This window comes from Glandiceps talaboti, chromosome 15 (assembly GCF_964340395.1).
Source record: "Glandiceps talaboti chromosome 15, keGlaTala1.1, whole genome shotgun sequence".
NCBI classification, from domain to species: Eukaryota; Metazoa; Hemichordata; class Enteropneusta; family Spengelidae; genus Glandiceps; species Glandiceps talaboti.
In genome coordinates, this window is record NC_135563.1 from 14,456,352 (window position 1) to 14,470,295 (window position 13,944).

Here is a 13,944-nt window from a genome sequence, read left to right on the forward strand (position 1 = left end):
AGATTTAATTTCATAAGCCAGTATAAATCAATTTCGTAAGCTGGTATATATCTTGTACAATTGTACTGGCATGCTGTATGTACTCTGTACTGAGTCTTTGATATAACCAGGGATGTATAAACACATTATATGTGTTTACATAATAATATGTTTATACACCCCTATTATAACCTACCAAACTGGGTTGTTTCCCCGTCTCACGCATGCACCAGTCAGAAAACTTTGTTCTTACCTTCCACCACCAATGATGTTTGGTCATTGTATACCGAGGTTCCCTGTAGTGTCCATACTGATCAGGATGCTCCCAATTATTACATTTCACACCTTCAGCTCTGAAAAACACACATAGAAAACAAAACAAATGAAAACTGAAGGGTTTCCAAAAATTTAGTGATTAGCTTTCTCCCATAGCAGAATCTTATGTTTACTACATACTGTATTTGTACATACATGTACAAAAATATGATTTTACAAATACATGTGAATGTATTTTTGAAGTACTGTATTCAATACTTTGCCAGCATGTTGAGGTGAATCTAGAGTGAAGTGAAATTGAAATCATGATACTGCACAATTTCCTTTTTCAAAGAGTAAACGAAATACAGAACCATAACTCATTGGTAACTTCTGTAGTCAACGGAATTGAAACTGACAGTGTGTCTGATGACCTTGTATTTTACCACATCATAGATCACAATGTAGACTACACTTTCTATCAATGTTAGTGTCCTCTAACCATCAAATATTCAAACCATGAACCATAACTGTCCTAGAAAATCTTGCAAATGGCATTTGAAACGAACATATTTTTTTTTCATTGTTGTAAACCACAGCCTCTTTTATGGCACAGTCCGAGATGTGTAAAAAATATCAGCTCTGGTTTGCAAGAATGACTTTTCTTCCATTATATACCTTGTAAAAGCTATTAATGTTGGTCAGGAAGAGTGACACATTTTTCCTATCACGACATGTCTCTTTTGCTAAATGTCTATTTGTTTCAGTCGTACATATTACAGCCATACATTTTAATCAGATTAAACCAATCTTATCTGTTGATCTGAATGGAAATCCAGGCAACCCCTAGAGACCCTTTTAATGTGAGTCATTTGATAGATGGACCTCTTGAAAAGTCGGCAGTTTTTATACATGTATGTACTGGAATAGTTCAAACAGATCTTGTAATCCTACATAGGTAGTACGAAGTATCACCTGGGGACTTAACCTCTCATCAAAATCTGAAAGCTTTTTTTTCAATCTCTTCATTTATGAGTGAAGCCATTTAGGTGGTCAATTCTACACCTATGTGTATGTATGGCATTAATGTTGTATCTGATAATTTAAATATATAATAACATTGTTCAGACAGTCAGTATTATGCATACATATATCAGAAAGTATCAATGTTTTCTAAAATTAATGGCTATCGTTTACTGGAATATTTTGGAAGGTCATGAACAAGGTTTCATAATTTCCTGGCCATATGGTCAATGAATGTACCAATTAAGTGAATCCATACAGGTACAGTATGGTCAGTACATAAAAAATGAAAAATTGAAACTAAAATTATGAATTATGCACACAAATGAAAGTAGAAAGCATGTCATACATCTAGAAGTCAGTCATTGATCACTCACTTCCTTCATATTTGATGGTACAGATGAATTAAATACAAGAAATAAATGAGCAGATATTTCTTGACATCTCATTTCATTTCAAATATGCACACATCAACTTGAATAAAATGGATACATAGCTGACATATTACCTCCTTCCTTCAAATACTAAATCTAAGGAACAATTCAAATCTTGCAATACTAGTTTTAGAAAGCAGAGTTATATGTACAAACCACTTATTGTAGATGACTCAGATGACGTACACCCAAGAAAGAGCCACTTCACAGTGTACTACATGTACATGTAAATCAAGAAACCAGTATTACATCAACCAAGACATAAGCAGCTACTTATACTTGTAATGGTTTTGTTATAAGGCTAGGTTTCCTTGGTTTTTCTGTTGTTTTAGTATCCTGAAACTGGCTTTCTCTATGTAAAGCCAATCCTGATTTTATCTGACATATGCAGAAACTGTGTCTTGTTCACTGACAAACCATCTACTTGTAGTTTCTAACATCTCTAACCCTATAAATACAAACTTGTGTCCTTTTCTGTGTCAGTTCAGGTAAATAACTTAATATTTATTACCCCTGACATGTTCCACAAACTGAGTACGGTATTCCACTGTGTATGTATACATGTACTTATGCTGGGCTGTACAGTTTAGGTCCTTGTGAGAAAGACTGAAGTCAATACAGTACTTCAGTCTTTCTCACAAGGACCTAAACACTTATTAAAAGCCACGATGACTAACAGAAAGGCTCAGAAGTCTAAATTCATAAGCTTTATCACTAGTACTGCCACGTACACATTTACATATACCTACATGTACATGTAGTATATACACATGTACCCTATGCATAGTACACTTAAGAAGTATGTTGTTCGACTTGATAGATTTAGCCCTTTCAATTCTATTCTATGAACTCTATTATACCTAAATATAGAATCAATTTATTAGGGAAAAGAAAACTTGGTTTCATTCTATGAATACAATATTGCTGGTGGGTTAAACCCATACCGTACTATGATTTACATTTAGTAATAACCGTACAAATTAAAATACAGTGTTGTATGTTGTGTGTACATGTATAGTACAATCATGATATACTGGTAAATACAATACAAATTTCAAAAGTGGTGTTTTCATGGATTTTATGCAAGTAATTCAAGCACTTGCCACCATTTCCACATTTTCCACAAAAAGAAAGATAACAGCTATCCTTGGAAATCAATACATGTATAAAATCATATTCATGTATCCATATGCTAGGAAACACGTTTTGTGTGTACTCGGTATTAATGCAGTGTTTTTGATCATATATATCGATTTCAAGCACTAAAACTGACTTGCACAATGAATATCCATGAAAGGAGCATATTATTACAAATGTATACCATGCACAAGCCAAAATATTGCCTTTGAACAGAAATATGGAATATATAGTCTAATCATTCCGCATTATGCCAACCTGTGTCTTCATCACTGCTGTGCTCAATACATGTATAAAAAAAAACATATGTGTCAAAATGTTCAAAATCACCATTATTTTCCCCGGATTTTAAATAAATTATGTTCAGGTATAATTACATTACGCTGCAATATTTTTCTTTATTCAGATGGAAAATAATCATGACCTATGGGCTTTGTCACTATGAGTCACTAGACGACTTGAGTAGTGACAAGGCCTCTTAGGTCACTCATATCTTCTCGGCTGAACACAGAAAAATATCGGGGAATAATATATAATTGTATAGTGAGATTGCACAGACAGATTATGAAAAACTAATCTATATGATCTTAAAAACTGCACCACCTGTGATGTCTGATATCACATCCACCAAACCTATTTCTGGATGTACCAAAGACAATCCCTCAAGATCCTATACAAATTAAATTGTATCATTCTGAAAAGAAACATCATTGGCATAAAAACAAAAAGATGTATAGACAGGCAAATGGTATTATTGTAATAAAATGTATCATCTCATCACCATTATTATCTAATGACATTTATGATAGTATCACCAGCTTTGACAACATTCATTGAAACATCAAATAGAACTATGTAGTAATCAAAGGAAAGATAATCCTTACATATACATTCAAACAATTTATTGGCATGCTAATATTTACAGTATTAAAGGCAAGGAATTACATGTATGATAAACTTTAACATCCTATCCTTGTCATCTTTGATAATATTCACATATGTATTTTAGTACATAGGTGTAACATAAATGTACTGTGAACTGTAATGGAAGTATATAGGTGCTTATACAGTGTTTTTGAAAATGAACTACATGTACATGTACATGTATATGCTTAATATTTTTTGTGTTTAATTCAATAAATCTATACTTTTTTATCCTTCATCATTCAATGATTCATGGACAGCATGTCGGTGTCAGATGTTTTATCATTACGGAGTTCAATTTGAATGAAAATTACCTTTCCCTTTCATGTATTTTTAATACATTGCCTTCATGCATTTCAGGAAAATACAATGTATGATTGATATAAGGAGTCTTGCAAATACAAGTCGGAGACAAGCACATATGTATTTAGTGACATAACCTGTATGATTGTTGATACAAGTGTTTTCCAGCTGAATCAAGTAAATATTATGGCATTATTGACAAAACCGTAATTTATGAAAAACTAAAAAAAAAACTTTTTAAAAATGTTGACTTTCAATGTATTGATGCATACAGTATCTGAAGTATAACAAAACCAATGATGTACATGTTGGCATGTTGTAGTACAGTGTTCTCCCCACTACAAGGGAAGCACAGTGCTAATATTATCCTTGCTACCCAGGCAGCCATGCTTGACATCTTTCTATCATGCTTCATTATTGAAGTTTGCAGGAAATTCATTCAAACACTGGATATTATATTGCTCATGTTCCAAGAATCAATAGTACAGTAAAATAATATACTGTTTGTTTGGAATGGTAATTAGAAACGAATGTAACATTTTGATCCATCTCCTATGAACTGTGATCTGTTGTAGATGGATCGAAACTTCATACCATTCCAAAGTAACTATATTTTACTGTCAAATTCACATACATTTGTATTGTTAGAGAACACCATACGTTTTGTATTTAGGTATAACAATAAGGTCCTTTTATATTTAAAAATAGCCGCAAATATTGCGTTGTCGCACAACTTCATGTTCAGGACAATGATAGATATAATTTTTTGAAGATTTAAAGTTGCAACCAAAACAAAATTTTCATACCTAATTTCCATCATCATAATCCAGCCATCCTATGTTGGAAGTGTATAGCAACATCCTAATCAAACTTTAAAGTGATGTGTCTACAAGGTTTTGTACTTCTTTATATTTTTAAAATCAATTTGGAACCAAGTCATACCAATGCAACAGGTTTAACTTTCTTGGTTGTCTTTAATATTGCCCAATCTGCCCAGTAGTTTTTGAGTTTAAGTTTTTTGACCAAAAATCACATTTTTTTACCCAAATCACAAACCGGTGGTAAGATCATTTTGATTTGAACAATTTCCCAACTAGACACCCAAGGTAATGGACCCATCAAATATCATGGCAATCAGTTCAGTGGTTTTTGACTTTAAGTTGTTTACACACAACACACACACACACACACACACACACACACACACACACACACACACACACACACACACACACACACACACACACACACACACACATCGACACACACACAGACAGACAGACAGACAGACAGATAGCCAGACAGATAGACAGACAGACAGACAGACAGACAGACAGACAGACAGACAGACGCCGGGCAATCTCTGCTAAAAATGTATAGGACATACATGATTAAAATGACTATACACAGATATTATCAGTAAGTAATCAAGCTAAAATATACAATGTGATATAATAGTGACTTAGGTTTATAATAACCAGTATTTAATACATGAATCAAGGACAAACTGAGCTATAATGAAATTTCTTCTATTATGTGTAATATGATATGATATGATCATTTTAATAGCTGCTATAATTAAATGACACGGTACTTATAATTCAAAACTTCCACAGCGCACATTTTCATCTTTAATGACCTCATTAATATATCAAAACATATACACTACTGATAATAACAAAGAAAATATATAATTCATTATTAAATTCTAAACTTTCATGGATCTTCATAGTCATTTCATAAATTTCATTTTTCCCATCCAGGCATGTATTTCAAGGAGTAAATTAAACAATTTTCCATAACATTCATTGAGTAGTCTGTACTTTCAAGAGCATGTCTGTTAGACAGTGTTACAACAACACACTCTTTTTGTCTTTGTATTAAGACAGGAAATATGTGGTGTTAAACTACTACATGTACATGTACATCGGAAATCTAAAATTAAACACTGATTCTAACAACGTTTGCATCTCACTTTTGACAACTGATCACAGGTCATACGTTGTGTCAAAGAGGTCACAAGTGAACACATATATGTACAACTAACATAGTGAAATCATGAACACATACTTGTACAAAATACCAGGTAGATGTATACATGTTCAAAACCAAGCACATGTATTTTTCAATGTTATCAACAAGGATGTTTCTAAAGGTATCACATCTTTGAAAATTGAAAGAGAGGGAACGCTTTTTTAGCTATGAGCATGTGTTCAACATTCATCCACACAATTGTCATATAATACAGTAAGGTATAAATGAAATCATATTGAAAGTATTATACAGGGTCTTTATCTTGATTACTAAAGGTCAAAGTGTTAGAAAACGATGTCATTTTCATGAAGTATGGTACATGAAATCTAGCGTTATTCCTCATCGTTTTTGGTTTTAATAGACATCCAGACAAGAGGGAAGGGGGATAGCTTCAAAAACATGCATATACAAAATGTACATGTACATAATACAGTACACATGAATATCATTCATTTCTGTATGTATCCTACATATTGGGATGAACTTTTTTTCTCAACTTGTACTTTTTGCGTACACACAAATACCCCTCTGGCAGAACAATGATAATCTTTTATTCCTATAAAAGAACAGGTCTCTCAAAATATAAATTTCTCATGCTATCATTTCAATTTTCTTTATGTAAAACTACATCTGTATGCATTCATTTTCCAAGAGTACGTACTGAGAGTAGGTCTATGCATACGCAGTACACATTGGAGAAAAAAGTAACGGAAACACTGATGTGGTAGAATACATTTGTACATATTTACCAAAACATGCGACAAACACATCCTTTATGTCACAGAGCAGAGACTTGCACATAGTTGATAGTCGGGGTGTTCATGGGTGAGTTTGCAAACCATCAATATATAAAGAATCTGTGATTAATCATCCACTTCTATCATACCTCCTAAAAGTGACACTGAATTCTTAATTCCAGTCAGCACTTATCAGCTAAATTTATGGATTATTTTTAAGCCAATATACATTACCACCTAGAGATGTCTTCACCTAGTAAATCATTTAATGGGTAGTTCACCAGGATCTGAAAATTACAACTTTTCACGAAGTAACTATTTTGTGATGATGTATCAACATGTACAAAGAATTAATATCTTGAAAGTTACCGTATTTCACTGCGAAAAAAATAAATACATAAAGCTGTAACGTTTGAAATTTCAGTATTGCTAAATGGAATTAACAAGTAAGTCTTTGTTGACGACAGAGCCAAATAATATGCATTTTTTTTTGTATTGTTTTGCATTTGTATTGGATAATAAAAACAATCATATGTATTTCATCAAACATTTACGTACAAGCCAACACCAAACAAAAATAGTAGAATAGAAATTGATACTTGAATCCATTTTTTATACTTTGGAATTTAGTGAAGTTACTTTTTTGAAGCAACTACGTAGCTTTCATCTGAATCACTCAGATGTCATCACTGTAATTGATGGCGCTGATGACTTCCGAGTGATTAACACGAAGCTACTTGTAGCATATATACCACAACGGAAAAATACTAGAATCAATGGGCACTGTGATTACTTTTAAAATAGCCAGGAACACTGAGGTAGAATATATAAATATACCATGAATGGGAAAAATGCAAGAATCCATGATACCTGTAGTTACTTTAGCATAGCCAAGAGGAAAACTGCAGTGGAATGTACAAATATACCACAAATGGGACAATGCAAGAATCCATGACACATGTACCTGTGGTTACTTTACAATAGCCAGGAGGAATATTGAGGTAGAAAGTACAAATATACCACAACAATGTAAGAATCCATCCTACCTGGGATTAACAAGGTATGATTTACAAATACACCACAATGGGACAATGCAAGAATCCATCCTACCTGCCTGTCATGGGATTAACATGTACTATGTAGCCAGACTATTGAGGTACATATAGGATGTACAAAAATGTACCTACAGGTAACCATAAATAAAACTACTGTCTATCTGGAGATCAATGCCCTCTGTTTACCATTTCTAATTAGCTCTGTTTTACAACTAACTGTCACTACCATTTAATTAGAGTGGACTAAATTAGTTTTCTTTATATCTTTAACAATGTACCTGTAGTCATAACAACTAATTAATTTTGTTTAATTGTGCCTTTTACAAAGCATGCAATACATGATTCAATTCAATTTCATTAAAAATATTTTGACTGTTATATGTAAATGTCTACTTAGAAATGTTCACCCATTTGCTACTGAGGACATTCACATATTGCAACTAGATTGTGACCACACAAGCCAAGTTATTGTCTTTGAACAGAAAATATGGAGGTTGTCCTACGTTTTTTGACAACTCGTATCTATGTCACTGGTTCTGCAGTTCTTGAAAAATGAGTTTGTAAGACAAACAATTATCAGACCAACCACAATATTAAACTATCACCAGTTGAAACAGGACTTAAAGAGAACTTTGGCAGGTATGAAAGTAAAGAAGCATGATTTTCCGAAAAAAACCCATATTATAACAAACCATTACCGGAAAGACACATACCTTCATAGAATAACTGACATGCAACTCACAATCTCTCATGTATGTGATTTCCTGCACAAAATGTGATCTAATTTGTAAATTATGTAATATCATACAGTAACTCCAGCTAGTTGATAATACTATATATATGTAGGGGAGGTAAAAGAGAACTTAAAATCAGAATCAAGGAACATCTCTACAGTATCAGAACTCATAAAGACCCTCCAGTTACATGTCATTTCCAAAAGTACTGATCATCAAGACTTTGTAATTTTCTCCAAGGAAGACAAAATAACTCAGGGATGAATTTTTAATAAACAAAAAGATATTTCAGAAACTCGAAATACGATTCAAAACGTTCAAAATTTCTATTACTTTCCCCAATATTTCTTTGATATCACTGGCGCTGGTATAATTATGTTATTTCTCCAATATTTTTCTTCTTTCAGCAGGAAAATTTTTGTGACCTAAGGGGCCTTTGTCACTCCTTGCCAGTCAACTTGTAGTGACAAAGGCCCCTTAGGTCACTGCTATTTTTCATGGCTGAAGGAAGAAAATCATTGGGAGAATAATATCTAAGTGTACATTATAGCAGACAGTAATGTACAAAATAAATATATTTTCATCCACATTTCTTACAGAACACATTTTTAATTTGATCATTTTATAAATGTATACTCTTGGGATTCAAAAGTAAAGCCTAAGGCTATGACATAAACATTCAAGAATGATTTGTATGGAATTTATTGCCAAGATAAGGTCACTGTATGACAGTTTAATTAATCCAAATACTACCTTGTGACAGAACAGGTTAGCAATACGCAAATGACATCTACAAAACAATTTCTAAAAGCAAGGCAGACAATTTTCTATACATGTACACTGTGACTTAGTTCACTAATGTAATGGTGGCAAATAAATGAAGTACCATACATGGTTAAATTTAATGTGGAAAGAATTCAGTTATAGCTGTAAAACTGAGACACACACAAGGGGTCATGACAACAAAATATCATTTTTGTTTGTACTACATGTACACATTATTGATAATAGCGCCTGAGAACACATTTTGCAAATCAACATTTTGAAATGGAAAAGAAAACGCGTAGTATGTGGATTACATGTACACAAAATTTTAGCAGGTACATCAAACAATTCTCTTTTCTTCACATTTTCTATTTTAAACACATAATTGATGGCTCATACATACATACATCAAAAGAAACCACTTTCTGTTTTGACAAAAATGAAACGCTAATATTTCCAACATACATGTAATAAATTGGAGAATCCATTTATAAAGATTTTGAAATTGCCCATTTATCAAATAGTACAATAAAGAATTCCTGAGCATCAATTATTTTCAACGTTTGATTGAAATACATTTTGTGTGTCTCTATACATCATTTTGTATCAATACATCTACAACACTTTAATACCGCGTTCTTGCAAACCACTGCTGATATTTCTGCCACGACACTGCAAAATATCCTCTTGATTGATGGTGGGTGGGTCTTGGGATGGTGCCGTAAAAGAGGCTGTGGTTTATGGCGATGATATACCGGGATATTTTCATTAATTTTATTTCCATATTTTCACATAAATGTACTGCAAATTATACATTTGCATACGAACAATGTCATATCCATTTCATAAAATTATTACACTGAGGTCAAAATTATTATTATGGCTCTCTAGGTAATACATGCATTTCAATCATTGCTATCACTGTATCAGTTATATCATTTGACTCTGATTTCAAATTCAAAGATAGAAAACCTATGAAAGTAAGAGGCCTTGTATTCATTTGTAAATGTCTACCGTACATGATTTATTGATAATTTTTTAATATCAGGTATGATACATCCAGTGAAAAGGAAAGTATAATGTATAGTGGATATTTCAACTCTACAGGTAATTGTACCAACTAATATGTCATCAGCATAAAGTAATGACCCTTGAAAGATCAATTGCATGGTAAACTCCCAAGGGTTTTAACTTATTTATCGTATCAGAAAAGTCAAGGTTCCGCTTTGCTGATCTCAAAAACCTCTAACATTTGCAGTAATATTGCACAAGTATAGCCTACATGTACTACTCACACACACGCTACAAATTACAATACAAATATTGTTTGACTATAATCATGATGATTTCATACAATTATGAGTTTAAGGATTGAAAGATGAAAAAGCATTGTATCTGCTGAAAAAATTTCATTGATTTGCAGATCTCAATTCTAAAGAGTTTGTGTTTTTGATCAGCTTACAAGTCGTCATTTACAAGTACACATACCTTTTTCATTGTCTGTAACAACAAATTTGACATCACATGATGTACACGTACATGTATGTATGAAAGGAAGAATTGAAAGATTTTGAACAACACATTTACAAACACTGCAGTACTTCCAGTCAAACTATGAACATGAATGATGAAATGCAAAAGATTATTTTTAAGACCAAATAACAAGCATGTTCTTAATCTTATACATGTAAGTTATACCAGCAATACCATGCTGTTCAAAAATAAGTGACATATTGACATTTTGAGGGTCATGACATCTAAATTCTTAGAATGTAACCCCCCCCCCCCTCCCCCCCCCCCCCAGGGAATAATTTCCCTGCAAATCAAATTTCTGAAAATCTCTCCAAACTTTGTCATATGAAAGCTGGTTCCTGGGCCTTTTGAAGTGATGAAAGAAATTTTTGGGAACATCATCTTATTTTCAAAAAAATACACAATCTGTATTTTCTCAACAAGTCGATTTTCCGGTTCCAAGATGTATGAGATGATGTCGCTTATGTTGTTACATTTAGTCTTGTTTTGTCTGTAGTACGTTTGAAATAACATTTTCATCAAGGAATGATGAAACGACATGTTGTCCTCTTTGATTATGAGTGATTTTATAGAACAAAGACTAAACGCCATCAATGACAGAGAGGGATTTTACGGGTGAACACAGGGTTACGGTCAGGTGACAACCATCCCCCTGAGTAGCATGTGCAAACCCCTCAGCGCATACACAACACATGGCATTGTAATGTATGGAGAGTCTGAGATGCGCAATGCATCTTGGAACTGGCCACAGGTCTATAGCATGTATTCGGGTGGCCATATTGGATTGCTTCATTTTTACACCTTTGTGCAAGGATCCTCGATTTTTATTTTAACTGAGATTAGGTTGGAGTTTCCTTGAAAACAACGTAACAGCACAATTTTAAGATTATAATTTCCCAGGCACGTACATAATTACTGAGGTGCACGCTATACGTATGTTAAAACTAACCACAGGCAAGATAAGCTAGATTGCCTTTTACTTGAGCGTAATTACTATATGGTCATATGGGATGCCATGCTTTCATTTACATCATAGTCATGTAAGTAGTTATTAAGATAATGTCATTTACTGCATCCTAATTAATAACAAATGATAATATAATTTCAAATATGTATTAAGTCATAATAATACGCCCTACAGCAAAATTTTCCATTTTTTTCATCATCACCCAGATTGATAATAACATATATGTACAAAACATGATAATTTGTACATCTGGATTTCTTTCTATCTTCTTGAACTTGAAGTGTTCACTTACTTTTAAGAAAAGAAAGTATTCACTTACTTTAAGAAAAGAGATGCACAGTTCACAATTGTAATAGACTCAGTCTGTAAATTTTTATTCCGGAATACATATATATTCATATTATACTCTGGGGAGTGATCTCTGTTTCTGATCTTCAAATTATGCGCTAGCTTAAAGCTTTGTATCTGACTATTAAACAAAGGTAGTGAGTGATAAATGATTGAGTGTCACCTATATGTATACTGTCTGCATATTTATTGTGGCAGTCAACAAAATCAGCAATCTACAGGTTGTGACTCCATTCTTTTATAAAGTGATCAATGCTTCTTCTGTCAAGTGTCTGTTTTATGCCATATATGTACTCCACATAAATCAATTATTCCAGTATATACAACATGTATTTCTGTTGTGTTTAGACCATATATCAAACTAATTGTTTTGAGTATAAATCCAGGTGTTACTTTCTCATCATGTGCAAGCTAGAGCAGTCTGTATATATGTAGAGTATCTCTGGACCTGATGTCACTATCTGAAGCGATTGGGTATTATTAATGTCAGATGGAGAATCAAACAAAGAAAGACTATACAAAATTTAACTGTGCGATAAAGTTTTGACAAACATACACTTGGGCACACACAAGCATATATATACACATGCACATATACATGCATGTACAGATCAAACATGCACACTAAAACTTCACAGACACACAGACACACAGACACACAAGAACATACACAGATACAGACAGACAGACAGACACAGACAGACAGACAGACAGACAGACAGACAGACAGACACACACACACACACACACACACACACACACACACACACACACACACACACACACAGGATGGATGCATCATTTTGGCATTTCTGCTTCAATTAATGTGATGCACCTTCTATTTCTTCACATCTTGCCCATAATGTGACATGAACTATGGAGCAGCACATCAAGAATATGCAGTGAAGCAAGTACAAATGTATAAAGGATATGATATTGTCTTCCTGCTCAGATGCTTGATACTGTGTTCCTGCTCAGATGCTCGAAAAAAAGATTCAAAAGCAATTTTACCACTGCATGATTTTGCACTTTAATTAAACTGAGATACTTACTTTGGTTTGGGCATATCCCTGGGACAATCATTAGGATGAAATCCTGGAAATTCATCTTTATATACTTGAATAGAATATGGATAAAATATTTGAATAACCTAGAAGAAAAGACAGTAAACATTTAGTTGGGTGAGGTATACATAAAATATCAGCTGTATAGATTTTGGACATGATTGGACGTACTGAGCACAGTTAGATAAAAGCATGTTATTGATATTGTATTTGTATTCTTTGCAGTACCTCTATCTAGTTACATCACTTTTTTATTTTGCATGGAGTCACGATGATCAAATGGTTAGAGTGGTCAGCTTAGTATCTGCAAATTGTCAGTTCAACCCTTTCTACTGCCATTTGTTTCTGAACAGCTGAAGTTCTTCAGTTTGAATCACCACTGTGTCCCTGTTAAACCCAACAGTATAAAAAAATGGGAACATGGCAGCATATATGACAAATGTTGCTTTGTGAAGGATTTAATCATATGAATTTACATCCATAATACAAATGTACAATGGCCTGCTCCAAAGGGAGTTGAGGAAGTAAAAGGGCTATGCCAGAAGTAATAATTGTACATAATACTATTTCCGACATGATTCATCGTGGAAAGTGTTTAAAATATGAACCATTATATGAACCATTATATCATTACATTTACCTACATGCAATA

The 13,944-nt window shown here is 33.2% G+C and overlaps 2 protein-coding genes across 2 annotated transcripts in view; both read right to left on the reverse strand.

Moving 5' to 3' along the window:
• LOC144446975 (deoxynucleoside triphosphate triphosphohydrolase SAMHD1-like) overlaps window positions 1–13,944 on the reverse strand; it is a 367,634-nt gene that overhangs the window by 154,961 nt on the left and 198,729 nt on the right. The gene's annotated exons all lie outside the window — the stretch shown is intronic.
• The window catches only part of LOC144446743 (alpha-1,6-mannosyl-glycoprotein 2-beta-N-acetylglucosaminyltransferase-like), a 45,104-nt gene that overhangs the window by 13,139 nt on the left and 18,021 nt on the right, over window positions 1–13,944 (reverse strand). The window contains exons 2-3 of the mRNA XM_078136568.1: window positions 13,281–13,378; window positions 233–332 (exon numbers count right to left, since the gene is read on the reverse strand). Of these exons, the coding sequence (XP_077992694.1) occupies window positions 233–332; window positions 13,281–13,378 (198 nt within the window). The remainder of the gene's footprint in view (window positions 1–232; window positions 333–13,280; window positions 13,379–13,944) is intronic.